General features: G+C 43.5%; 1 protein-coding gene across 1 annotated transcript; it reads right to left on the reverse strand.

Annotated features, from left to right (window-relative positions):
- Positions 1-1,768: 1,768 nt before the first annotated feature.
- Positions 1,769-24,567, reverse strand: LOC116065232 (myosin-16-like). The gene is made up of 44 exons (XM_035996801.1): positions 24,364-24,567; positions 24,069-24,212; positions 22,661-22,817; positions 22,203-22,230; positions 22,001-22,097; positions 21,761-21,853; positions 21,609-21,672; positions 21,317-21,415; positions 20,664-20,771; positions 20,285-20,419; positions 19,984-20,085; positions 19,702-19,868; positions 19,421-19,591; positions 19,096-19,272; positions 18,623-18,808; positions 18,414-18,501; positions 18,128-18,245; positions 17,910-18,030; positions 16,550-16,686; positions 16,300-16,381; positions 16,037-16,210; positions 15,093-15,173; positions 14,853-14,999; positions 14,623-14,727; positions 14,421-14,507; positions 14,108-14,253; positions 13,760-13,850; positions 12,822-12,878; positions 12,603-12,689; positions 11,778-12,023; positions 11,535-11,652; positions 10,897-11,024; positions 9,952-10,148; positions 9,462-9,594; positions 8,882-9,098; positions 7,795-7,931; positions 7,106-7,209; positions 5,868-6,060; positions 4,985-5,188; positions 4,685-4,810; positions 4,308-4,478; positions 3,066-3,266; positions 2,414-2,656; positions 1,769-2,318 (listed from the first exon to the last, which is right to left on the reverse strand). The coding sequence occupies exons 1-43, from the start codon at positions 24,565-24,567 to the stop codon at positions 2,459-2,461; spliced, it is 5,826 nt and encodes a 1,941-aa protein (XP_035852694.1). The 3' UTR covers positions 1,769-2,318; positions 2,414-2,458.
- Positions 24,568-26,336: the final 1,769 nt, after the last annotated feature.

The following is a 26,336-nucleotide window of genomic DNA, read 5'->3' on the forward strand; positions in this document are numbered from 1 at the left end:
TCCAAACACAGGCTCAGTGGACCTTCCCGCGCTTCCCCCCCCCACCCCTCTTCAAGGCCTGCAATCATTGGTTGATTTTAAACTCTGATATTAATGCTCTTTTAAATCTACATAATCATAACCAATGATGTGTCATGCGTAAGAAAACATGCATGGTGTTGTTGATGTGGTACTTTATCCATACATCGAAGACATTTGGGTGCTGAGGATCAGTTAGCAGATCAGTTGAGAAAGGAAGGAAGCTGCCAGTGATTTGTCTTCAGTGACAGCCTCCTCGTGCGCCTCACCCCACTGTATCTTTACTCTGTACATTACTAGATGTGGAAAGATATCACTGTACCATATTGTCAGGTTATGACCGTGGCTTCAAGATCTTACACACTGGGATAAGTGAGTGAACTGTGGGTTATGATTTGATTGATCTGGAGCTCAAGCTGAGCCTCAGCGGGTCCAGGATGCTGCATGATTCCCCATTAATCCTTTTGGTGTCTGAAGATGCTAAACGAGGACCAGCCGTGAGATTGTCAGGCGTTTTCTAACGATTTTGTAAAAAATGTGAAACGTTCATCCGAAACTAAAATGAAAATAAAATCCATGTTGATGTATGAGATAGGTGCCTTTTGTTCTTGTTACACTGTGGTAACTATCTTATGTTCATTAAGAGATACAGTTGTGTAGTCGTTAGCATCACAGCTACTATAACTAGAAAAAAATTTACATGGAACAGGTGACACACATTCATTCATTGATTTTTGCCACTTGTGAGTAATGCAACAAGCTGTAAACAACACTAACATATTATCCCCTTTTAAGTAGATAGTTATCAAAAAGCTGCCTACTTACACAACGAGCAGACACTGAGCAACATTAGCATTCACTTGAATGTAAATTCAATATTTACTCTCCTTTTACCTCTGTTTTTGAGGGATACGTGGCTCTTTAGCTGCTAAATGCTCCTCTGTGTTTTACTAGCAAGTCGCTTATTTTGTCCGTCTGCCATTTTGTCATGTGCAGCTAGCATGTAGTGATTTTAACAGAACTTTCTTGTTAAAAAAAGCAATGTCAATGAGTGGGGTTAGACTGAACCAAACAGTGCGCCGAAAGAAGGTAAAAATCTCCATAATGCTATGTGAGGAACTGTGTCGGGATAATACTCGGTTGGTTTGTCACTAGGAGTGACCCCTTTCACATTACACATGTACATTTGATCCATTGTTAATATAGAAACATTATTTAGAGCAGCTTTAAAGGTCCCATAGCATGAAAATTTCACTTTATGTTTTTTAACATTAATATGAGTTCCCCCAGCCTGCCTATGGTCCCCCAGTGGCTAGAAATGGTGATAGGTGTAAACCGAGCCCTGGGTATCCTGCTCTGCCTTTGAGAAAATGAAAGCTCAGATGGACCGATCTGGAATCTTCCCCTTATGATGTCATAAGAGGAAAGGTTACCTCCCCTTTCTCTGCTTTGCTCGCCCAGACAATTTGGCCCACCCATGAGAAAGAGAGAGACATCATGGCTTGAAAACAAGCACAGCATGGCAGTTGGTCAAGGCCACACCCCCACCCTCCACCTTGCCCCCCCCTCTCTCCTCCTCAATAGCATTTAAAGCTACAGACACAGATTTGTTTACCTCAGAGATAAAGGCTCAAGATTCAAAAACACTACAATATTGTTGCAGGATGTGTGCTTCATTAAGTTCAGTTCCTCTGAATAAGCCACAGACCTTTCTGCTCATTTGCTTGTAGTTTATTAAGACTTTGCAGCCGGCCACTACACACACACACACAATTTTAACACATGCAGGAGCGACACACAGGTGGGCTCTCTATCGTTGACATGAGAGCGCAGCTGCTCCCTCTCCTCCCCCCAGTGTAGAGACACTATCTGAGATCATGCAAGGCACAGACACACATACATACACACACACGCTAATAAACAATATGGGATCCAATCAAAGCACTTTACAGAACCATGAGAGAAAAGATCACATAACCAAAGCTCAGTGCCTGACAGTTGTTCCACATAAAAACACTTTCAAGTGTACATTCAAAGCCTGCAGACCCATATAGTACATTCAAGGCATACTAACAGTAAAACGTACTTAGCATGCAGGCTAAAACCGACTAGTACAGGTGAAGTGACCAATCCTAAGACTACATTGATTAAGACTATTCGTGATGTTAAAGACTCTTTTAATTATTTAAGACTTTCTAAGTAGCTCTGTCTGGGCCTTTTTAAGACTTTCCCCGGGGGAGCCTGAGCTCATACTTCCTCAGTCAAGCGTCCTCTGGAGGGCTGAATGGGTGTGTGTCACTCTGTGGGAGCACAAAGACAAAATTGACTGAACAATAGTATGTGTGTCAAAGATGGTATGCTCAGATAGATGATCTTCCTCTGTGTAATTGCCTACCTGCTAGTTGTGTGTGTGTGTGTGTGCGTGTGTCTCTTTTCCCTTCTATCCGTCCTGTCCTCCACTGCTAGGCTTATTGACCTGGACGATCTCCACCGTGGTGAAGCCCTTATTGGTGGAGGCTCGGTTCCTCATCCTCATTTTATTTAGGGTCATCTCTGCCACTTCTGCACGCTCCTCAGCATCATCTAGCTCATGGATCGTCTTCCTGTATTTAGACAGGCTGCTGTTGGCCTGCTCCTCCTACAGTGAGACAGGCAAGACGTTTGTTACGTTACAGAATGTCTTCCGCATGCTCTCTACCATGTATGCTTTTTGAGGAATTGAATAAAAGTGTACTATTTTTGGATTGACATATCTTTAATATTCTAGCCTCTAATGGGATCCAAGTAGCATAATTAAAAGTGACACAAAAGGAATTATTTAACATTCTGGGAAGTATGCTTATTCACTTTTTGGTGGAGAAAAAAGATAAGGTTATATATTACTCTAAGATATACACTAAATGACATTTCTTAATCTTTTTACGGCATTTGCAGATTACAAGATAGTACAAAATGTAGTTATAAAGACCCCTTAAAACATCACGGAAATCCCAAATCATTAAGTAGAAAAAGATTATTATTAATTTTTAAATAGTCATCCTACTCACAGCCTCCTCTATCTGGCGTTTGTAGGACTTGAGCTTGTTCTGGAGTTTCTCCACCAGCTCCTGCATGCGCTGATTGGTCTTGTGGTCCTCCTCCGTCTGGAAGATCAGCTCTTTGAGCCGACGCTCTCCCTTACGGAGGGTTTTCACTGTCTCCATGTGGCGCTTCTGCTCCTGATCCAGCTCATTCTCCACCTCCTTGATCTAAGGGAAGAAAAGTTGAATGGTTTAAAGCAGAGATCTTCAACAGGGGGGGTCTGGGACCCTTAGGGGGTCCTCAGAGTGACTGCAGCGGGGCCCCAAGTTAGCGTTTAATCATTAAAAAAAAAAGATATGTCTGAAAATATACAGTACATAAACATGAGTCCAACATATCATTAGCAAAGATAAATCGGCCTATTTGTAATTTGTTTTTAAATGTACACAACATTGATGATTGGCCTGTAGGTAAGGTAGCCATCCACAGATACAGTTAAGCTTAAGGATTCACTGTGCTACATGTATGTTTAACATTAAAACATGTATAAATATATGAATGTCAATAATTATTTTAATGCATTGTATGCACCACAAATAGGTATGTGTAAAGGCTTTAGGCCACCCTACACGGGGGACTGCCCATTGTTCCGACCTCTCAATAACCCGAAGAATTCCCTTTGGTCCTACAGCCCACTAGTCCGACGTCCCTTTGGTGGCCAAATTACGAATCCCACTATGGCCATGCCAAGACGCGCCCTACGAAGCAGCTCGATTGGTTGGGGATAGGCATTTGACCTCGAGTGGTTAAGGTTAGGATAGCCGATTGGTCAGGGGATAGGACCTGTACAAATGGGGTTACATTACCTTGCGTAAGCATGGACACCTGGTCAATAAATGCTATTGAAGGGCAGGTCTTGGTGTGGCCATAGTGGGATTCGGACTAGTGGCGGGCTGTAGAACCAAAGGGAATTTTTCGGGTTATTGAGAGGTCGGAGCAATGGAGCGTCGGAGAAATGACGTGGCACCCCCTACACGTTATTGTAGGCCCAGTTTAATATGCAGCTTAATTTCCAAACATATGTAGTTGGGGGTCCCTGCTCTGTCTCTCTTTCAGCTAAGCGGGATCCTTGGCCTAAAAGACGTTGAAGACCCCTGGTTTAAAGTGAATGAGAGGGCTTCCATCAGGTCTGTACAAGTGTCTGACCTGTTTCCATTTAGTCACTTTTAAGCTAATGCTATTTGCCTGCTATCAACCCAGCTCCTCACCCTGGTTTCCAGTTTCTGGATGGTGCGTTTCCCGGCCTTCAGAGCCAGCTGCTCAGCCTCCTCCAGCTTCAGTGTGAGGTCTCGGAGGTTCTGCTCCTGGTTCTTCTTAATCTTCTCCAGGTGGGAGCTCCGGTCCTGCTCCTGTCGAAGCTCCTCACACAGTCGCGTTGCCTGCAGGCAGACACATGAAACATATACATACGCGTGATTCATTTTGAACTCAATGCCACAGCAAAGAAACTGCAAATGAACATGAACTGAATTTAAATCTTGCCTGTTTCATGTATATTATGTATATTATGTATACATATGTTATTATTATTATGTTTTGTCTTTGTGGCTTTGTGGTGGGGGTTGTGTGTAGTCTTGCAGCTTACATCAGTCACAGCCTTCTTGGCTCTCTCATCAGCAGAGCGAAACTCTGAGATCAGCTCTTCATTCTCACTGGACAGCCGGGCGAGGTCAGCCTCCAGTTTTCTCTTCAGGATAGTCAGACTTTGGTTCTAGAGCGAGAAAAATGGATGATATTAGTTGTGATTATATGATGATCCACTAGAGAAAATAGAAATAATTAAGAATCGAGATAAATGGGATTATAAAAACCAACCACTTCCAATGCGTTTACTTGTGTGTGTGTGTGTGTGTGTGTGTGTGTGTGTCTGTATGGAACAGCCTACCTGCATGCTGATCTCACTGAACCTCTCCGTGGTTTCCACCAGCTCCTGCTCGATTAGTTTGCGGGCCCTCTCGGATGCGTCCAGGCCTCCTCTCAGCTCCTCCATCTCTCCCTGCATCAGGCACAGCCGCCGCTCCTGGAGGCTGTACTTCTCCCTCAGCTCGTCGTGCTGACGGGCGTCCTCGTCCATCTGCACCTGCAGATCCTGGATGAGACACGAGGATTATTGCTTTCGTATTTTTTTTTTTTTTTAAAGGTCCAATGTGTGGGAATTTCTCCCATCTAGCGTTGAGATCATATGTTGCAATCAACTCTCTCGCGCCACGCAGTTCAAAGTAGGTATCACAGCTACGGTAGCCTTCACGCTTCAGAAAGCCAAGATGTCATCCACGTCTTCATCCAGCTTTCCCTCCGGCGATCAGGTCCGTCCGTTTAAGTTGTATTAATTGAAGAAGAAGAAGAAAAAGACCTTCCTGAAATTTGGATTTTGAATATGTGTGGTCCTCCATGTTTCCTTCTTCAAACTTGCCGGGGCCGGGAAGCTACGATACCCATTAGCAGCATTAGCAGCACCTGTGAGTTTATCATGTGACGGCGAAAACGTGAAAGGTGGAGCAGTATGTCCTGTATGTCCCTTACCGGCTAACGCATTTCAAAATGGAGCATGAATATGGAGCGTCTACCCCAGTTCATGCGAATGCAAATGTAAAATTTCAAGCCAAAAGGAATACTTGGAATTGATGGTGGTGGTAAATATTCATGAAAAAGGACAAGTTTGTGAACGGGCAACACAGATTTCGATAATGAACAACTAAACACACACTGGTTACACACTGGCCCTTTAAAGGTTTTTCTCAGCGGTTCCTTCAAATAACAACTCTTACTTTGATCTGCTGCTGCAGCTTCTTCAGGGTTTTGACCAGCTCAGCGTTGTTCCTGTTGGCATGCTCCAGCTGGATCTCCATCTCGTTCAAGTCTCCCTCCATCTTCTTCTTCATCCTCAAAGCCTCGGCGCGACCTTTGGCCTCTGCCTCCAGGCTGGCCTGCAGCGACTCCACTGCACGCGCATGGTTCTTTCTACAGGACACAGGATGTAGTTAAGGACTAGTTGGTTATGAAACACAAATACAAATTTAGTTCTTGTTGATCATGGTGAGCAATGAGTACAATTGTGAATGAAGACTGAATCTTCTATAGTTCAGTTAGTTTAATGGTTTACTTAAGGGACTGTATCAAAGTTATTAGGGGGGAGATGGGGTCAGAAAAGGTGGAGGGTTATGTTTCTGATTTTTGTCTTGGTTTTTTTATGGGTTTTTTGTTTGAGGAGGACAGGTCTGTCATTTTTCCATGCCCCAGATTTATATTTTATTTCGCCCTTTTCTTGTGAGAGTTAGAGCTGGGCAATATATTGATATTATATCGATATCGTGATATGAGACTAGATATCGTCTTAGATTTTGGATATCGTAATATCATAATATGGCATAAGTGTTGTCTTTTCCTGGTTTTAAAGGCTGCATTACAGTAAAGTGATGTACTTTTCTGAACTTACCCGACTGTTGTAACTGTTCTATTATTTGCCTTTACCCACTTAGTCATTATATCAACATTACTGGTGATTATTTATCAAAATTTCATTGTGTAAATATTTTGTGAAAGCAGCAATAGTCAACACTACAATATAGTTGTGGTATCGATAGAGGTATTTGGTCAAAAATATCGTGATATTTGATTTTCTCCATATCGCCCAGCCCTATTGAGAGTATCTGTAAAAAATAAAATAAAACAATTGAATATTTACATGAAAATAGTTCAATGAAAAACATGCATCGTGTTTGCACCGTGGATGTATTTTGCCATATGCAGCAGACAACAACCATGTGTCTTTATGAGGGCTATTATAGGAACATGAGTCAGCTTTAAGAAAAAAGTAAATCTAGATCTTACGTTAGTACGGATTGATAAGAGTAATTTTTTAAATAATCCCTAAGGTAATGAAACATTTGTAATGTTATATTTTTATTACATAACATAAGGTTCTGAACTATTTCTAGGAATTTAGGGTTTGAACCTTTTCTGTGTTTGACCCGCTATGTTATGTTTTACAAATCTCTTTTCTAACCTGGTGACTTCAAACTCTTCCTCCTTCTCGTGGATTCTGCGGTCGATGTCAGCCTTGACCTGAGCGAGCTCCAGCTGCACACGCACCAGCTTACCTTCCTCCCCCTGGACACACACACACATTTTGAAACTGGAAAATAGACAACTGTACTATGGACAGAGGCCCTTGTTTGCTCCAGCATTCAACTTTCCCCAGCAATCTATCACAAAATCTCTGGTGGACTTGCTGCTGTGTTTAGATTTGAGCGGCTCTGCCACTAACACTGCAAGCATTTATGGCTGTCTTTGGATTGATTGATTGATTGATGGATGGATTGATTGATTGATTGATTGGATTGAACTTTTGTTCAGTAAATCCACCAACAGCCAAACCAGACTGGAAATAATCTGTCATTATTTTTCTAAAATTCATGTACGTCATTTTCTCCAAATTGTTCCCCAGTCAGAACTCACACATGCCAAGTTTTTTTTCTTTCTTCTATTTCCAAAAATAATTCAATTACATTTTTATTTATAGTGTCAAATGATAACAGGAGTTATCTCAGGACACTTTACAGATAGAGTAGGTCTAGACCACATTCTATAATTTACAGAGACTCAACAATTCCCCCACCAAGAGCAAGCATTTGGTGCGACAGTGGCCAGGAAAAATTTTTGCTTTTTACAGGCAGAAAAATAGGCTCTTTGTACCTCGAGTGCAGCTTCAGTCTCATCCAGAGCGAGCTGCAGCTCCTCCTTCTCCACCTCCAGTTTCTTCTTTGCCTTCTGCAGCTCGTGGACGCTGCGGCCTCCTTCCCCGAGCTGGTCCACCAACTCCTTGATCTCCTCTGTGGGGCGAGAGGGCACGTTGTCAAGAAAACATGACATAACTCTTTCAAAAATCAGTGTGCTGCCAGTTAAGATCTGGACCCGAGGACATCATGAAACAGGTTTCTCGGTCGTGGCTGTTATTGTGTTTTCATCTTTGTACTCAGGGTTCAAAATTAACTTTTTGGTCCACTAGCCAAAATGGCTAGGGAATGTTTCAATTTTACCAGCCACTCAATACATTACCATTGGTTTTTTTGGGCTGTTGAGTAAAGCAAATCTACCAGCCACTTGCATATTTTGCCAGCCTTTGACTTACCCTGGAAATCCAGAGTTCTCGCGAAAGCACGCATTGAATTTGCTCAGCGAGTCACTCTGGCATTGAGTAATGATGCTCATTAACTATGCCCTTGTAGCCGAGCTGCACCAATCACATCGGTGTATCTGATATAGGCGGGCCAGAGGCGAGCTAAACAGATGACGACAGTTTAATCTACCAGTTAGCTCTGTTGGTAGCTAAGCGTATGGGGCTCTGGATACGTCACCCTGTGTATTGTTGTGATTGGTCGTAGTGTTATCCAATTGCGTGCAGTGAGATTTTCAAATGCATGCTTGGTGCCGCCCCTCGAGTTTGGCCATTTTCATTACTCATTGCCAGACCCTTAATCTTTCGGATTTGGGTCTGGATTTCCAGGCTACCTTTCACTAGTAAATGGTGCTAATTTTGAACCTTGTTTGTACTATTTGTGTAATTGTTGTCTGGCTCTGTGTGTATTTTTCTTTTTCTCTTGTTTTTTTTTGGGAAAAGTGAATTTCAGTGTAAACTGACAATAAAGTTGTATCGTATCGTATGAGAGTATACACATGTAATCAGGCTATCCAGCTTGAAGCATTTTCAGGATATCATCCCCATCACACTTTTCCCATTATGGCCTACTGTACCGCAGTATCTGCAGCAGTAAGAAGCTACCTGAGAGGGTTTTGTTTTCCTTGCGGATGGTCTCTATGTGATCCTGGCTCTCCTCGTAGGCCGTCTTCAGCTTGTAGAGCTCCGTCATGTAGGAGCGGCTCTCCTTCTGGCTGTTGTCCAGTTCCAGTTGCAGCTCCTCATTCTTCTGGCTCCACTCGGCCGCCATCTTGTCGAAAACTCGCTGCTTCTTATCCAGAGCTGCTGCTGCTGCGTTGGACTACAGTCGCACAGGCAGAAAACAAATGAATCTCCCTTTATGCGATCATTATTTCTACACACCCACACAACGTTAGATTTTGATAGTTTCATTTTGTCAGGAAAGAGCCCCAAGATATAATGACATGGGTGTAAAGGTAACGCTAAAGAATCAATATTAGATAACTAATTATTAGTTTTGTATTGAGTTCAAAAACTGTTGCTGGTTACAGGTTCCTAGTTACAGTTACAGTTACAGCAAGCATTTTAAGACATGATTTTTTTCCCCCAGCAGAAACATGAACTCTTGCAGACTGTGTCCTGTGTCGAGTTACAGACATAAGTGTGTGTGTGTGTGTGTGTGTGTGTGTGTGTGTGTGTTTACCCTCTCCAGGTCTATGGTGAGGTCTTCCACCTCTCCCTGCAGCCTCAGCTTGACCTTATCTAGGCTGGCAGCTCTGGCTTGTGCCGCCTCCGCTGCCTCCTCAGCCTCCTGCAGACGCGCTGCAAGTTTGCGTCTGATGGAGAGTGGGGGGGAAGGAAAGAGAGGGAGAGGCAACCGTGGGATTACATTAAAAAGTGTCAAGACAACCACAATGTTTCATCTATACCTGAGACTGATATATAAAACTTTTTATTTATTTTACAGGGGTAGTCGCAGAATCTTTTAGCTCTGTTGCTCTGTTTCTTAAATGGGGGTACGTGTACTCCAGGGGGCACGTGAGAATTCTTTAAAAAAAATTGCATCATGCATCATTCCCTGAAAAATTATACTATAATAATAAATTAATTTAGTCATGGATTTGCTCAGAGAATATTTCCCAGGGGGTACATTATTGAAAATAGTTTGGGAACCACTGCTCTATTGAACCTACTTGGTCTCCTCCAGCTCCTCGGTGCGGTGGATGGCGTCCGTCTCGTACTTGCTCCTCCAGGAGGTGACGTCGGCGTTGAGCTTGGACACGAGGCGCTGCAGCTCCCCTCTGGCTTCGGACTCCTCCTCTAGCTGCTCCTTCAGCAGGGAGAGGTCGTGGCGGGCGTTGGCCAGGCCCATCACCGCTGTGTTACGGCCCTGCAGAGGGGGAGAGATGCCTTAGCAGGAGGTCTGGGAGGTGTTTTTAAAGGCAACAAAAAGAAACAAAATTTGAGGTACTTGTACTTTACTTGAGTCTTTTCTTTTCATGCCACTTTCTACTTCTACTCCACTTCATCTCAGAGAAATGTTGTACATTTTAGTCCACTACATTAATCTGACAGCTTTAGTTACTTTACAGATTAGACTTTTTGTACACAAAACACAAAATACACATACAAAGATATTTTATTATAAATTAAACTACCCAACAACATATAGGCCTACAAGTCCAGCTGAAATGATTAGACCATTAAACACTTAGTTGATGGATCGTTTCCAGTTTCTAAAAGGTGAGGATTTTTTCTGCATTGACTACTTTTACTTTTAATACTTTAAGTACATTTTCCTGATGATACTTACATACTTTTACTTAAGTAACATTTTCAATGCAGGACTTTTACTTGCAGAGTAATTTACAGTTTGATATTAGTACTTTTACCTAATTAAAGGATCTGAATACTTCTTCCACCACTGGTTGTTTGAATCTCAAAACCAGTTGGGAATGAACAATGATCTCCCCTCGCACCACAAAAGCACTGCCAGTGGGCCCATGTGCAAGGCGCCGGCTGAGACTGAGGCTGAACTGTGCAGCTCTCAGCTGTGTAGGGTTAAATGTGTAAAAATATTACACGTTACTTCTAAGTAAAGATGAAACGAATGAGTGTGTGTTTGTGGTGACTTGTACCTTGTTCTCCTCATCCACCTGTCGCTTGAGCTCGTCGACCTGCGTGGTGAGGGAGGCCTTCAGCCTGGTCACCTGGGTCAGCTTACTCTGCGCGTCGTCCAACTCCCTGCTCAGATCATTGTTCTCCGCTGTACACGCAAACACATACACACACACACACACACACACACACAAAGAATAGAACATGAAAAAGTCCAAGAAACTGTTTTCTTTTAGTTTGTGGGCATGTGTGTGTGTGTGTGTGTGTGTGTGTGTGTGTGTGTGTGTGTGTGTGAGTGTGTGGTCTCGTTTAACTATATTCGTGGGGTCCAAAAACCAGGAATACAGTATACTTGTGGGGTCCGACCAGCTTTGTGGGGCCAAAATGCTGGACCCCACAACTTTAAAGGGCTGTTTGAGGGTTAAGACTTGGTTTTAGGATTAGGGTTAGAATTAGGTTATGGTTAGGGTGAGGGTAAGGGTTAAGGTTAGGCATTTAGTTGTGATGGTTAAGGTTAGGGTAAAGGACTAGGGAATGCATTATCAATGACATCAATGACAGGTCCCTACAAAGATAGTGAAACGCACTGTCTCTGTGTGTGTGTGTGTGTGTGTGTGTGTGTGTGTGTGTGTGTGTGTGTGTGTGTGTTTGTGCTTACTGGTCAGGTGGATTTTGGCAGCGTTGAGCTCAGTCTGATTGCGTTCCATCTCAGCCAGGCGAGCATTAGCCTCTGCCAGATTGTCCTCCAGTTTACGGGCGTGGACCTCAGAGTTCATCTATACATGTAAACACCCAAATACACACGGGTGCAAAAACAGAAAGTGTGTATGAGTTTAAATATTTATGTATGATTTTTCTTGACTGAGCTAATCGCACTCGATGTTTCAAAATAATGTTGTACCTTTGCTTTCTGAGTGGCCTCCATAGTGACGTTAAGGTCTTCGATCTCCGCCTTCATGCTCTGTTTGTCCTTCTCCAGTTTAACTTTCAGCCTGGTCAGGTTCTCCAGCTGCTCGCCCAGCTCAGCCATCGCGTCTGAGTGCTTCTTCCTCAGCGCTGCCGCCGTGGTCTCTGATTGGAGCGCTGCCTCTTCCAGCTCCCGCCTCAGCTTCAGCAGGTCAGTCTCCCGCTTCCTGTTCTGCTCGATCTAAATGGTTGTCAGGGTTTAAAAGGACAGAGGTTAAAGTTTTCCAAACATAAACAAAACAGCCAACACTCAGGTTTTACTACCCTCTGATAAGTCTATCGGCGACGTTTCATTTCCGGGATTGTTCAGGTGCCCGCCGGAAATTCCGCCGGCTGTCCCTCATTTCGGCCGGATGTCCGGTACTTTCTGCTTTCTTTGTGTTGGCGTTCTAAACTCTGGTGGATTAATGAGGACTATGGTTAACTGCTCCTCAGATCTCTGCAGGGTAAATCCAGACAGCTAGCTAGACTATCTGTCCAATTCGAGTTTTCTGTTGCACGACTAAAACAACGTTTCAACATACACATGTTCCATCAAAACAAGTTCCTTCCCGAGGCTATTTTGCAGAGGCACCGTCATTGTGTCCCAAGACAATTGTAATTGTTTTTTTTTTTTAAAATGGCAATAAACCAGAGCATGCTTTTTTCCATCCTGGAATGTTGTGTGGACTAGCCAGACCATCCTCCGGAGCGCTGTGGAGGAAGATCTGGCATTGTGAGACTACCTTCTGATTGATTGACAGCTGTCAGTCACACTCACCTGGGCGACGGTGGCTCCTCCCGCCTCCTCCAGCCTATCGCTGAGGTCCTCCAGATCTCGGGATAGCTCTGCCCTCTGCTTCTCCACCTTTCAGAGAACAGACTCTAATCTCTAACTGCCATTGGTAATATCCCACCTGCCTGTCTATTCATACTTGTCAACATGTGAATGCATAATTGTAATTCTGCAGTTATGTAATGTATGAGGTTTAGTCTGTACCTTGGCTCTCATGGCTCGTTCAGCTTCCAGCTCTTCCTCTAGCTCCTCAATGCGGCCCTGAAAGGAAAGACAAATGTGTGCAAGAGTACAAACAACATTAGATGGTGCATCTTTAAAACCAGATAATTTATCATCCCTCTTTAGTTCTTCAACTTCTTCACCCTCTCCCCTACTTCCTAACCTTATATTCACACTGCTCTCTCTCTCTTTTTTCATTTGCTATCGCACCTTTCCTCCACACACTCATCTCGCATTAATTTGAAGCCACAAAACTTAGTTTTGGTCGCAAATGTTGACTTGATGGTGGCACTAGAGATAAAGTCAGGAGGATCACCATAGTTAGTACAATTCATCTTCTGGGAACCATGAATATCTGTACAAACTCAAAGTCGTGACAATCCACCAAACAGTTGTTGAGATTTTTCAGTCTGGACCGTGGTTGTTGACCGACCGACAGACCAACATGTCATCCCTGTCAGCCAAGCTAGGGATGACATTTACATGTACATAATAACATGACATGAATAAATAAATAACAAATTTAGCTCAATATTTGTAGGAACAACAACTACTGACTGCTCAAGTCTATGCTTCTCCTAATCCGGTGGTCTTAATAGCTCTTCCTAGTCATGTTAAACCACAGACGAAGGAGCAATTGAAATCAGCTAGCGTGGTGCTTCATGGACTAAAAGCCTGCAGACGTCTGCTCCTCTAACCATTACATTACATTACATGTCATTTAGCTGACGCTTTTATGCAAAGCGACTTACAGTTGCTACGTATGTCAGAGGCTACACGCCTCTGGAGAAACTATGGGTTAAGTGTCTTGCTCAGACAGGGACACATTGGTTGATGTATCGCAGTGGGAATTGAACCAAGATCTCCCACACCAAAGGCATGTGTCATATCCACTGCGTCATCACCACCCAACCACAAACCTGGTGCTCTTTGAGCTTGCGGCTGAGCATGGAGCTGAGAGCCTGTTCGTCCTCCAGCTTCGAGTTCATGTTGTTGATCTCGAAGTCTCTCCTGGATGAACACACAGCAAACACACACACACAGCAGTAGAATCAGAAACCAGTGGGACAAGCAGTGTGTAAAAGAGAGTGAGGGACACACAGAGGTATAGACTACTGCAGTGATAAGAGTTAGTTTTGTATGTTAAACGTACAGGAAGTCAGACGTCAAGATAAGATAAGCTTTAATGAACTTGTGTGTGTGTGTGTGTGTGTGTGTGTGTGTGTGTGTGTGTGTGTGTGTGTGTGTGTGTGTGTGTTGTCTCTCACTTCTTAATAACCTCCTCCAGGTCGAGCTTAGCGTTCTCCATCTCGTTCAGGTTCTCTATGGTCATCTTCAGGTCTCCCTCTGCCTTCCGCCTCGCTTTCTCCACCTCCGCCCTGATCCTCTTCTCCTGCTCCCAGCAGTCCTCCAGCTACACACACACACACACACACACACACACACACACACACACACACACACACAAACCCAGACATTAAAGCAGAGTATATTTAGCTGCAGGTGCGTACATAATGTATTCCTGTTCCACAGAGTTTCAAAAAGTCATGAAGACAGAATTTTTCAGGTCACGTACAGTACCTCATTCACTTGGGAGTTGAGCTTGCTGTTGGTCTTGGTCAGATGGTTAACTTTGTCTTCTTCTGTTTGGAGATCCTCCAGAGTTTTCTGGTTCAATTATACGGATGTCTTGGTCACTATTAAATGGGCATCATGGGCATAACAAAGGTGTTTTTCAAATATTAGTTTATGTGCATGCATGTTGCCGTGTGTGTTTGTCTACCTGGTGCAGTTCCTCCAGAGCTCTCTTTTCCTTCTGCAGCTTGGCCACATGGTCGTCTCTCTGACTCAGGTCACCCGTCAGAGTTCGCACCTTGAAGTCCAGACCCTAAACTCACCATTAAACAGAATTCAGTCGTCAACACTCTGTGTCCATTAATCCATAGTGAAATAAACTACATCTCCAAAGCTGCAGTACTGCATGTCCTCTCTCCTCAGCCTCCTCCACTCTACCTGTTTCTCCTTCTCAGTCTTGGCCAGTGTGGACTCCAGAGACTCCAGGTCTGTCTTCAGCTCAGTCAGTTCCCCCTCCAGCTGCCTCCTCTGGCCATGGAGGGAGGCTGTGTTGCCTTCCTCTTCCTCCAGGCGCTCACGCAGATCCTAAGACACAGGACAGTTGGACCACTTTCCAAAATGTCTTATTACCAGATTTCACACATATATAAGTGTTACGGTTCATGTGCAACATGTTACCTGCAATGACTCCTCCATCTGGACCTTTTGGTGCATCAGCTGGGTGCAGCGCTCCTCAGCATCACCCAGTGTGTCCTGCTCCTGTGGGGAGACAAGGTGTCGTCGTGTTTTTATAACTATAACTGTTTGCATTTTAAGGACATAACATAACCCTCTCCCCGTTAGTATGGTGGACAGTATCTGCCTGTAGGGTTCGATTCGCAGACGGGGAGCAACGTTTCTTTCCTGAGTTTCCCCTCTGGGAATCAATAAACGCTCATCTTATTTTAGATGTATTGTATGGACGTATTATCTATAATGTATTACTCATACCAAAATGGGTTTTCTCAACAGAGTGGCTGGCGCCTCCCTTAGATATAGGGTGAGAAGCTCAGTCATTTGTGAGGAACTCGGAGGAGAGCCGCTGCTTCTTGCGTGGAAAGGAGCCAGCTAAGTGTTTCGGGCATCTGGTGAGGATGCCCCCTGGGCGCCTCCCTAGGGAGGTGTTCCAGGTCTTGTCCAGCTGGGAGGAGGCCTCGGGGAAGACCCAGGACTAGGTGGAGGGATTATATCTACCACCTGGTCTGGGAACGCCTCGGGATCCCCCAGTCAGAGCTAGTTAATGTTGCTCAGGAATAATTTGACGTGGGTCCTTTTTTTTTACACTTCTTTAGTCTTAGTTTATGTAATGTGAAAGAACAACACAAGAGAAATGTATTAGAAAGCTATTAAACATGTATTAAACTTATTTGCAGATTCTGAGAGTTATAGATTTTTAAGATAAGAAAGTAATTTATGAACTATTTTAGATTTAAAAATAAAAATATTATTTGTTGAACTGTGAAGCCTTTGTAAACAAAAATAAAATCACTGAAATACCTTCAGAACAGCAGTAAGGGTTGTAGAGAGAGATTGTTTCTATTTTTCAGAAAAGCACCAGGACTTGAATGCAGATGTGCACTTACTGCAGCCAGCGCCAGGGTGAGGTCGTTCTTTTCCTGTGACAGAGTGACCATCTTCCCCTCCAGATCTTTGATCTTGCCCTCCAGCTCTTTGACTCTCTCCACTGCCACCCTCAGCTCCTCTTCCTTTGCCTTGTAGGTCTCCTCCTGACGGGCGACCATCAGCAGAGGCTTCACCTGGGGGGAGCGAGGCAGGAAATACGATGGTTAACATGATAATGATGATAATTTATCATTTGTCAAGACGCTATAGTCAATCATTTCACCTTAGTGTAGAGTTTCCACCAGCCCCAGAAGCGTAACTGAAGGAACTTCCTCACGTTTCGCTGGATGGCCATCAGTGCAATTCTGCATCACACACACACACATGAACACAGAAACACTGTTAGCATTTACAAACATACACTGAAGACTTATGTACACATAATCGAGCAAAATGTACTCCCATCTCTCTTGACCCAGCTGTCTTATAGGAGAACACACACGGTGCACACAGAACTACAGGCACACACTGACCGTCTGTCCACCATCTTCTTAAACTCGACCCTCATTAGAATTCCTCTAAGTTGAGCCTGCAGCATGGTTATGATCTTTGCCAGTCTCTCGTCACGCATGTCCTCCATCTTTGCCAGGACTCCTGCGCGGAAAAACACCTGGAGAGGAAAACGCAGACAGGTGAAAGACGGAAGAATAGGAGGGGTGAGAAAAAAGAGGAAAACTGAGGGAAAAGCTTTTATCAGATTTATGCTCTGATTTGCTAAAGGTCCCATATTGTAAAACGTGAGATTTACAATTGTAAAGCAGGTTAAGGTGCTGTATGAATACTGTGAATGTGTCAAAGCACTCAATCCATAGAGAAATGCACACAGCCCATATTCAGAAACTGCGCCTCTAAACGAGCCGTCAGGACTTCCGTACAGTTGTGATGTCACAACTAAACTACAAACTGTATATATAAGTAGAAAGTGATGGTGCAGAGACTCAGAGAGTGCGGATGCAGAAGGCCCCGGAAACACTGACCAATCAGAGCAGACTGGGCTTTTACGGGAGGGGAACTTAAAGCAACACAATAGCCTCTTTCCGACCAAGTACTTACAGGAACGTAGTTATAGGAACAGTCCACTTCTAAACAGTTCTACTAACTACTCTCCCCCAAAACCGTTTTTTCCATTTGCATTCACACTGGCCAAGTGGCCATAGGAACTGACCTTTTGTTATTATAATCACAGCCATCTAACCACCACTATGCGGAAAAGGGAAAAGACCCTGCCCTGAAGTATGAGCTGAAAGAGTTACAGGAACTGTGGCCAGAGGAACTTAATAATCCCCAAATTGGTCCAGTCGGGAACAGGAGAAAAAAAGGGTTCTAGGAACGTTATGTTCTAGGAACTGCAAAAATCCCTCCGGTAGGAAAGCGGCTTATGTAACTTTTCCCTCTTCAGCCCCCCTGCAGGTTGTCTCGTTGGAACTACAGCTCGCGCAGCTGTAGTTCCAATGACACAACCTGCAGTGGGGCCGAAGACGGAAAAGTTACATAGTGTTGCTTTAAAGAGACAGGCGCCAAAACAGAGCATTGCAGTCAGAGGGTGAATACATGTATATTCAGGCAGACAGTATAAGAAAAATAATGTGTTTTATGAACATCTAAGCACCTAAACATGTACTAGTTGAAAATATGAACCTGAAAATTTGCATAATATGGGACCTTTAACACACACAGTTCCTATTAGCTTATACACAATATGCAACGGAAGAGCCAGTGTACAAAAAGTGATTCAACTTTAAAGTCTTCACTATTGATTGATATGTATTTGTTCAATAAGACATATCATTTAAATGTGTTGTGTTTTAGATATTGATTATAACAGCGGTGTACCTTGGTGTGGCCGATGCGGTACTCCATATTATCCAGGCCAACTGAACTCAGGATGAGCTCAGAGGCCTTCTTGTTGTCAACAAATCCCTTAGGGATGACGCTGGGGTTGAGGATATAGTACCTAGGAGACATCGGGAAAGGAGAAATGTGACAATTAAGTAACATGGCGATAAATACTGGAATAATGAAGATGAATACAGAAAGAATGGGAATTAGACCTTTGCTTGAATTCTGGGTACTGTAGTCTGTTGGGGAATCCTTTCCTGCAGATACGGATGCCCTCTAGCACGCCGTTACATGCTAACTGGTGCAGGATCAGGTGGTTATCTGTCACACCTTCACAACATGGCGGAGAGAACCAAGACCAGTGGATAGTGAATATTTGATGTCTCAGAAAGAAGACAGTTCTTAACATAGTGAACAGTGTGATCATGTGCCTCAAATTCATACAGTGGCTTCAGGATCCCGACAATAGATCAACACACATTTTTTTACCCCACTCACCTGACTTCTTGAACTCATTGGGCACGATGCAGCGGACAAAGTGGGGAGCAGTGCTTCGCAGGGTGCTCATCAGCTTGTTCAGTTGTTCCTGTTGTACACAAACAGTCAAATACACCTGTGAGATTGTGAGCCTGCTGTGAGAGCTGCAGTATTCTTAAATGTGTGTGTTTGTGTGTGTGTAAGCATCCCCGTGTGTCTATGTGAGTTACCCTGTAGAAGTTGGAGACAGTTTGAAAGGACGACCCTTTCTTCTGTTTCTTGGTTCCTGCAGCAGCCTCTTCCTCTTTGAAGAGCAGAGCCAGCAGAGGCATGGAGGACTTCTGGAAGAGTCCCACCACCGTCTCATTCAGAGGGTCTTTGTTCTTCTCCAGCCAGTGAGCAATGTTGTAGCCCACCTGCCAGAGGCACAAACACATTTACGGACTGATGTACACACAGTTACACATCCTACTTTTACATACAGAGATATCAATGGCTTTGACTGATTTAAACAGTATTATTAGCAACATTCTGCTGAATAGCTAAGGCTATGCATGCACGCATATGTTTGTAACTATCTTTTGAACTCTGCTTTATCTCACCACAAACACACACACATTCTTTCACATCCCTATTGAGGCATGTGTGCATTGTTTAGCCACTAACATCTCCATGTGAAATGCTACACCAATCCAGTACTCACAGTGCCAGCATAGTGCACCAGTTCAAAGTGGGCCTCGGGTCCTTTCTTCCCCCCTTTCGGCTTGAGGAAGTTAGAGGACTTGCCCAGGTGATTGTCATACAGAGCTGCTTTGAAAGTTGCGTCTGTCGCCTTTGGAAACACACACTGCTCCTCCAGGATGGAGAAAACCCCCATAGGCTAGAAGATAGAAATGATATGGTGTACTCAACACACTTTATATCCACATTTGCGAACTTTATCCTGACTGTGTGTGTGTGTGTGTGTGTGTGTGTGTGTGTGTGTGTGTGTGTGTGTGTGTGTGTGTGTGTGTGTCAGTGTGTGTTACCCTCTCCAGCAGGTCGATGCAGGCCTGCAGGTCCAGGCCGAAGTCGATGAAGACCCAGTCGATGCCCTCCTTCTTGTACTCTTCCTGCTCCAGCACAAACATGTGGTGGTTGAAGAACTGCTGCAGCTTCTCATTGGTGAAGTTGATGCACAGCTGCTCAAAGCTGTTGAGCTGGAGAGGAAAGACAGAGTTGGATCACTGGAGGATGGGATAAGCCTGACAAATAATGAAGCGGAAAGGACATGATCATATCTCATCCAAGGAATCTATTGAAAGCTCACCTCAAAGATCTCAAACCCAGCGATGTCTAGCACTCCTATGAAATACTGCCGCTGCATCTTGGTGTCCAGGGTCTTGTTGATGCGGGTCACCATCCACTTGAACATGCGGTCATAGATGGCTTTTGCCAGAGCACCGATGGAGTATACACACTGGTCCTGGGTCTGACCTGACAGTTCATGTTCAAATATTGTAACTGAGTGCATCGTCTACCCTCACTGGTTAGTCTATGGTTCCAAAAAAAAGTGAAATAGAATGATCTAAATAATGTCTTTGTAATATACCTTTGGTCACAAACTCGTTGCCAACTTTGACCCTGGGGCGCGTTATGCCCTTCTGCAGCTCCCCAGAGTTGATGGCCATGAGGTGGGCGACTTTGTCAGCCACTTTAGGAAGGGAAGGAGAGTGGGGGATGAGGAATGAATTCAATTATTTCAACGTCTTGTAACACATGCTGAAAAAATGGGTCGGAACAGACATACACATAATGAAAAAGAAACTGATGAAAAGAAGGATAGATAGAAAGAAAAGGCCAGAGAGAGAGAGAGAGAGAGAGAGAGAGAGAGAGAGGTGGACTTGTCATACCCTCAGTGGAATCCACATCAGCCTGTTCTTCTCTGGCTTTCTGTTTGAACTTCATGTTACCGAAGTGCATTATGCCTCCAGTCAACTTGTACACACTCATCTTCTCATCAGAAGTAAAGCCAAGGACATCAAAGGCTTCCTATGGACTCACAAGCATACAGACAGAGAGAGAGAGAGAGAGAGAGAGAGAGAGAGAGAGAGGACAGAAGAGAGAATGTCAGGGCTGCACAACAGTTACACAAAGAGAGGCAATAGCACCATCAACAGGCTAATTTATATAATTTCTCATCGGCCATGCAAAGACGTGTGTCAGTCTTTATTATTGATATAAAATCAAAGCACAGCATGAATAACTTAGCTCACACAGAAAACTCTGAACTCACATCAGTGAGCAGCAGTTCCTCCCCATCATCCATGTTATCCACCACAGTGACTCCCTGACACACCCACACATACTGTTTGGGGTCAGGCTTCAGCAGCAAAGCCTCTGGAAGACATACAATAAGACAATATTTAATAATACTCAACTTTATTTATAAAGTACATTTAAAAATAACAGAGTTGGACAGTCAAAAAACACAATAACAGATATTATTACCAACTGAAATGATCACGTTGGGAACAGTGGTTTCCAAGCCAATGCAGCAGTTTATCCCTTACTTTAGCTAACTATTTCACTGTTTATCATCATCACTAATTCATGCAAACGGGTCTCATCTTAATCTGTAAAACATTTAATTGTCATTTATTATTGTCCTCTACCAATTTTCTTTTGTCACATGCAGATGTGAAAAATTATGTTTGGTGTAACAAATAAAAAGAAGCTCGCCCCCACCCTTCCTAGCAGCCAAGGAGGACACAGAGGATTAAAAAAACATGAAGAGGTAATTATCTTCACAGAAATACAAAGAGAGGTTTGTGGAACTGATAGTCTTAATTAGCTTTGTATCAACTCATTTGGCAATGGCTTGAATGAAACGGACATTCATTAATATAAACAAAAGTTACGCACCAAAGCTTTAATTTTCTCACCTATGAATTCTGGCTTCCTTCCAGACAGGAGTTGGTAGAAGATGTGGTATCCTCTCTCAGCAGCCTGCTGGGAGATCACTCTTGATTTCTCCAGCAGATCTGAAGCACACAGATGCATATACATAGTCACAGACACAATAAGACAAGCTGTTTTCAAGGATGCTAATTATATTCCTGTTATTCCACGTGATAACATCTTTATTTCATTTACTTTACAAAGCACATAAAAACTAAGACTTGGTATTTATCCAAAATAAAAAAAAATTAAAACGAATCAATGAAATCCACTCACAGCTCTCAATGTCAGCACCAGCCAGCTTAGCTGTCGGCCCAAAGTGAATGCGAATGAACTTTCCCTAAAACAACACAAATATTATTCTCACAGATTTGCTGATTTTGCCACAATCATTATTTCATTTGATAATGTTTTATACATGTCCCTACAAAACGTGAGGAGTTGTTGTTCCTAATGGTCTTGGCGTTGCCAAATGCCTCCAGCACTGGGTTAGCCTGAATGATCTGGTCCTCCAAAGAGCCCTGAGAGAAGAGAAGAGAAGAGAAGAGAAGAGAAGAGAAGAGAAGAGAAGAGAAGAGAAGAGAAGAGAAGAGAAGATGAATTTGCATGATTTTGTCAAAGAAGAAAAGCAACAAATCATGCCTGTGCACACACAACGACACACTTGCCTTGGAGTCGGAGGCTTTGCTCCCAGAAGCTCCAACGTTGGCGAAGTACTGAATGACCTTCTTGGTGTTTTCAGTCTTGCCAGCACCAGATTCTCCACTGGAGGAGAGAAACAAATAAGGTGTCAACACTGTAATAGAGACATGCAAGTTACCCCTTGTATTTGTATGGGACGTGCAAACAAAAACAACACGGTGTCCTTACGTGATCAGCATAGACTGGTTCTCATGCTCTGCAGTGGTGGGACATAAAGAGGGCAGGAGAAGAAACGGAGAGAGTGCGAGAGAGACGAGAATAATTACTGCTGATTTCCCTCTGAGCAGATCAGAGGACTGCTGATGTTTTCTGTCAGCATGTACCAAGAACACAGACAGCTGTCAGCTCTCCCCTGATGCCATATAATAACTTCAAATATGTTTCTGCTCCCTGAACAAATCATCACACGCCACACTGATTACACAGCAACTGCCCCACTCCCTCTTTCCACATAAAGAACAGTGTAATGACTTTCAAGCAACTCATCTCGAGGGGGTTCATCCCAAATCACCACATACCACTTGCATGCTTACTTCTCCTCTTGGCCCATCAATGACCTATGACTGATTAAAATATCTTCCGTCCCTGCACTTTAATTGCCCACCCTGCCATCGCCATCTCCTCACCCATCAGCATGTCGTGGTAGGCGTTGTCAGAGATGGAGAAGAGGTGAGGAGGAACTTCGTTGCGTTTCTTCCCCTTGTATATCTGGGCCACTTTAGCGCCGTAGATGGGTAGCCATTTGTACGGGTTGATCGTCACACAGAAGAGGCCTGAGTAGGTCTAGAAGTGGAAAGGGAGAGTATAAAAAGGTTTTGAAGGATGCAGCAGGATAAAATGATCAACACAATCAGTAATGTAAACACAGATCTGGTTCATAGGCACCTTTAAGATAAGATAAGATAAGATTAGAAAAACGTTATTGTCTGTCATAACTCATGAGTGACAGAAATTTGTCTTTGACAGGGCAGGCTCAAATGACATAAAATAGATATAAGAACATAAAGATACATATAGAAACAGTGTAATAACATTGACTGTATAAACATGTGCACAATGTGCAAGAAGAAGCCTGAATGGAGTTGTTGGATGTTGTCTATGTATGGCTGTTCAGTGTGGTGATGGCAGTGGGGATGAAGGATTTTTTTATATATGTTTTTCTTTGCAAATAGGACTCTGTAGCGTCGACCTGATGGTAGCCTAGTAACTGAAAGGATTGGTGAAGGGGGTAGGTTGGATCCTGTGTGATTATAGTGAACATAAGCTATGCATGTATTAAGAAAGGTCTGGTGCTATTCAGGGAAAAGTCCACAATTATCTGATCTGAATATGAAAATACATAAATTCCAATGCAGTTGAGAAGTTGTTTCGTGAAAGTGCATTCATTTATATATTTGTTACATCCACTTTCCATGTTGAGCCTGCCTAGTTGTGTACTTATTATGGTGATGTCCTCCTTCTGCCCTTCAAAGGGGTGTTCCCCTGATTTAGTATTTAACTTAAATAGAGTTGGGGGACTGACAGATTTGAAAAAGCACCTTCAAAATCTAAGCAGCAGGGGCCGAAATATTCTGACTTTTAGGCCTTTGTATCACACCTAAAATATAATAATAATATAATATAATATAATAGGCATATAATCCTACATTTCCTATAATGCAACAAATAGCATCTTTTCATTAGACCCACCCTGCCTGTGTCTTTTAAACTCCACGCCCCCACTTATATTATAAACATTTGCAGTCTCCTAGTCCTAGCCCAAGCTGAGATAACTCTGATGAAATCATTATGACATCATCGGGGTTATTACAGTCAAGATCCCTACAAAGCCACAGAAGATATAGTGCAACTGTTTTCACAGGCTGAGCTGTGCTCTACATGGTGACTAAAGTGATATTTATTCGTAAAATTGGTGCTGAACTCCATTCAGCTTTTGGTTGAAAGTGCCTTAATAACATAACAGTTATGTGGGGCACAAAGCAACGTTTTTCTACTGGTTTTGAATAGGTTTGGGTAGTGCTGTAACAGGCTTACATAGATCCTCATGCTGACGTAGCGGCTGCGCAGGTTTTCCAAGACGCTGGCCTCGTTTAGGAAAGTGAGGTTGGCCATGTCGCTGGCTTGGTAGAACTTAGCAGGGTTCATCTGCTGGACGTCATCCTTCCTCACAGTCACAGTCTGACCAGAAAGGATAATCACTCAATCAATAATGTCATCATCACGATTATTACGATCAGAGTGAGATTATTAACATTACTCTTGACATCAGCTCACTTTTACTTCATAAATGTAAATCTTTGAGACAAAATAAGTGCAGAGTGTGTCTTACAGTGTTCTTGGTGGTCTTGACGGTGACTTTGTCCCCATCTTCAGACTGAATCTCCCCAGCAATGAAAGCCTCCTTCTCCGCTTTGACCCAGCAGGAGCGCTTGATGTCGTACGGTTTATTCATAGCATCCAGGCGCTCCTTCTCTGAGGGAACCAGGAACGGCATGGGGTCCACATCGTCCCCGCATTCCCCTTTATATGGCATGGCTACTGCTGCTGCTGCTGCCACCAACGCACACCAACCAACTGACCAGCTCACTCACCTGGAGGCTGAGCAATGGAGAGAAAGCAGAGTGTGTTAGAAGTAAGAGAAAGGACATTGGCCTTCAGTTAAACAGGATGCAATATTTGACTAAGATACTCACCAATGCAGGAGGCAGAGGTACGCTCAGGAAGAATATGGGTCTGTGAGCTGAGGCCATGCTGTTTTATATCAGGCCTTCTCCTTCCTGATATGGTCACAACTCTAAAACCAGCCATCACCCCGAGGTCTCATCCCTCCGATCTGCGTGGCAGTGGGGGATCTGGGAATTCTTCAACCTGCCTCCATCCATTTAGGGTTTCCCTGGAAAGCCATCACTCAGGCTGAAACCATCTCCTTTCCTCACCACATCCCTCGATCCATCTTCTCCACCTCTGCGCCCTCCCACACCTCGATTTTCATCCCACCGTGCCTCTGCTCTAACATTTTCAATTGCTTTCTCTCTCTGCCACCCAGTGAGAATTGGGATGATGAACGCATCTTAAATTAAAACCATCGACCATTTAATCATTAAACCAGAGATAGATGGCACAGTTTCTTTCGTAATAATCTACAGTTCTCTTTAATCTGTTGCTCTACAGACTGCCCAATTTCAAACCACTGACTCAAAAAATATGATGCGCCTTTAATGAAAGCAACTTTTCTGTATATGGCAGGGTATGTGGGTCTCTTACAGTATCTATGGCAGGATATGTGTGTCATATGTTATCTTCAAACAGTCCCTGGTAGAGACAGATTATAGCGGGTGAATTCTAGGCCAAATATGAAAGAGTTGTGCCCAAGCAACTCACATGATGAGAGGAAAACTCGTTTTAGCATCACAGTCTTGATCGTATCCAGAATGCCGCCTCAGTCTCCACTAGATTCCTCAGAATTGAGGCAGCTGGTGCTCCTGTTCCCAAAAGGGGGCTCTAATAGATACAGACTGACGCTAATCACACATATAGAATCAACGTCAGGAGACTTAATGGTTTGACTCGACCAAAACTCTCTAAAAAAGACGAAGTGCATATTTTTCAGCTTTCTTAAAAAGTTTTTCTAAAGCGATATTGTTGTACTTTAAATGTTTGTATTTTTTATTATCAGTTTTCATTGGACATTACACAGATTCTCAGTAGGTATATGATGTCCCTCTCTTCCACTCGCTCTCTTTATATTCTTTCCTTTAAATTTCTTATTCAAGTCATTTTGCGAGAACAAACTCACATTGGGCCAATTTGATTTCCCAACTGTTCTGTGAATGACTTCACCCTCATTACTGTAACTGTGTGCGTGTCCCAGAGGTATAACTAAGTTTGTCTCTATGATTGGAATTATTTAAGTAGTTGTGAACACACTCAGTTAGTCTCAGGGGTTCCATTGGCACATTGAATACATACACACACTATGTAGGCAGTTGTGTGTGTGCACACACACACACACACACACACACACACACACACACACATACACACACACACACACACACACACACACACATAATCACATAATCATACTAACAGCTGTACATGAGCGTTCGAGAGGGATAAATTAATTTGTGTGTGTGTGCGTGTGTGTGTGTGTGCGTGTGTGTGTGTGTGTGTGTGCGTGTGTGTGTGTGTGTGTGTGTGTGCGTGCGTGTGTGCGTGCGTGTGTGTGTGTCTGTTGCTGGTGATACTATGGCCACCTGTGGGGTGTTGACACATGATACATACAATAGGGAGTTAGAGCTA

Source organism: Sander lucioperca, chromosome 21 (assembly GCF_008315115.2).
Source record: "Sander lucioperca isolate FBNREF2018 chromosome 21, SLUC_FBN_1.2, whole genome shotgun sequence".
NCBI lineage: Eukaryota > Metazoa > Chordata > Actinopteri > Perciformes > Percidae > Sander > Sander lucioperca.

Bases quoted from the DNA above. Each gene is read 5' to 3' on its own strand.
- LOC116065232 (XM_035996801.1), bottom strand. From the start codon at position 24,567: ATGCCATATAAAGGGGAATGCGGGGACGATGTGGACCCCATGCCGTTC. The intron at 22,098-22,202 runs GTAAGGACACCG...TCTCTCCTCCAG, and splicing joins AACCAGTCTATGCTGATCAC to TGGAGAATCTGGTGCTGGCA. The intron at 20,086-20,284 runs GTATGACAAGTC...CCCTTCCTAAAG, and splicing joins TGATGTGGATTCCACTGAGG to TGGCTGACAAAGTCGCCCAC.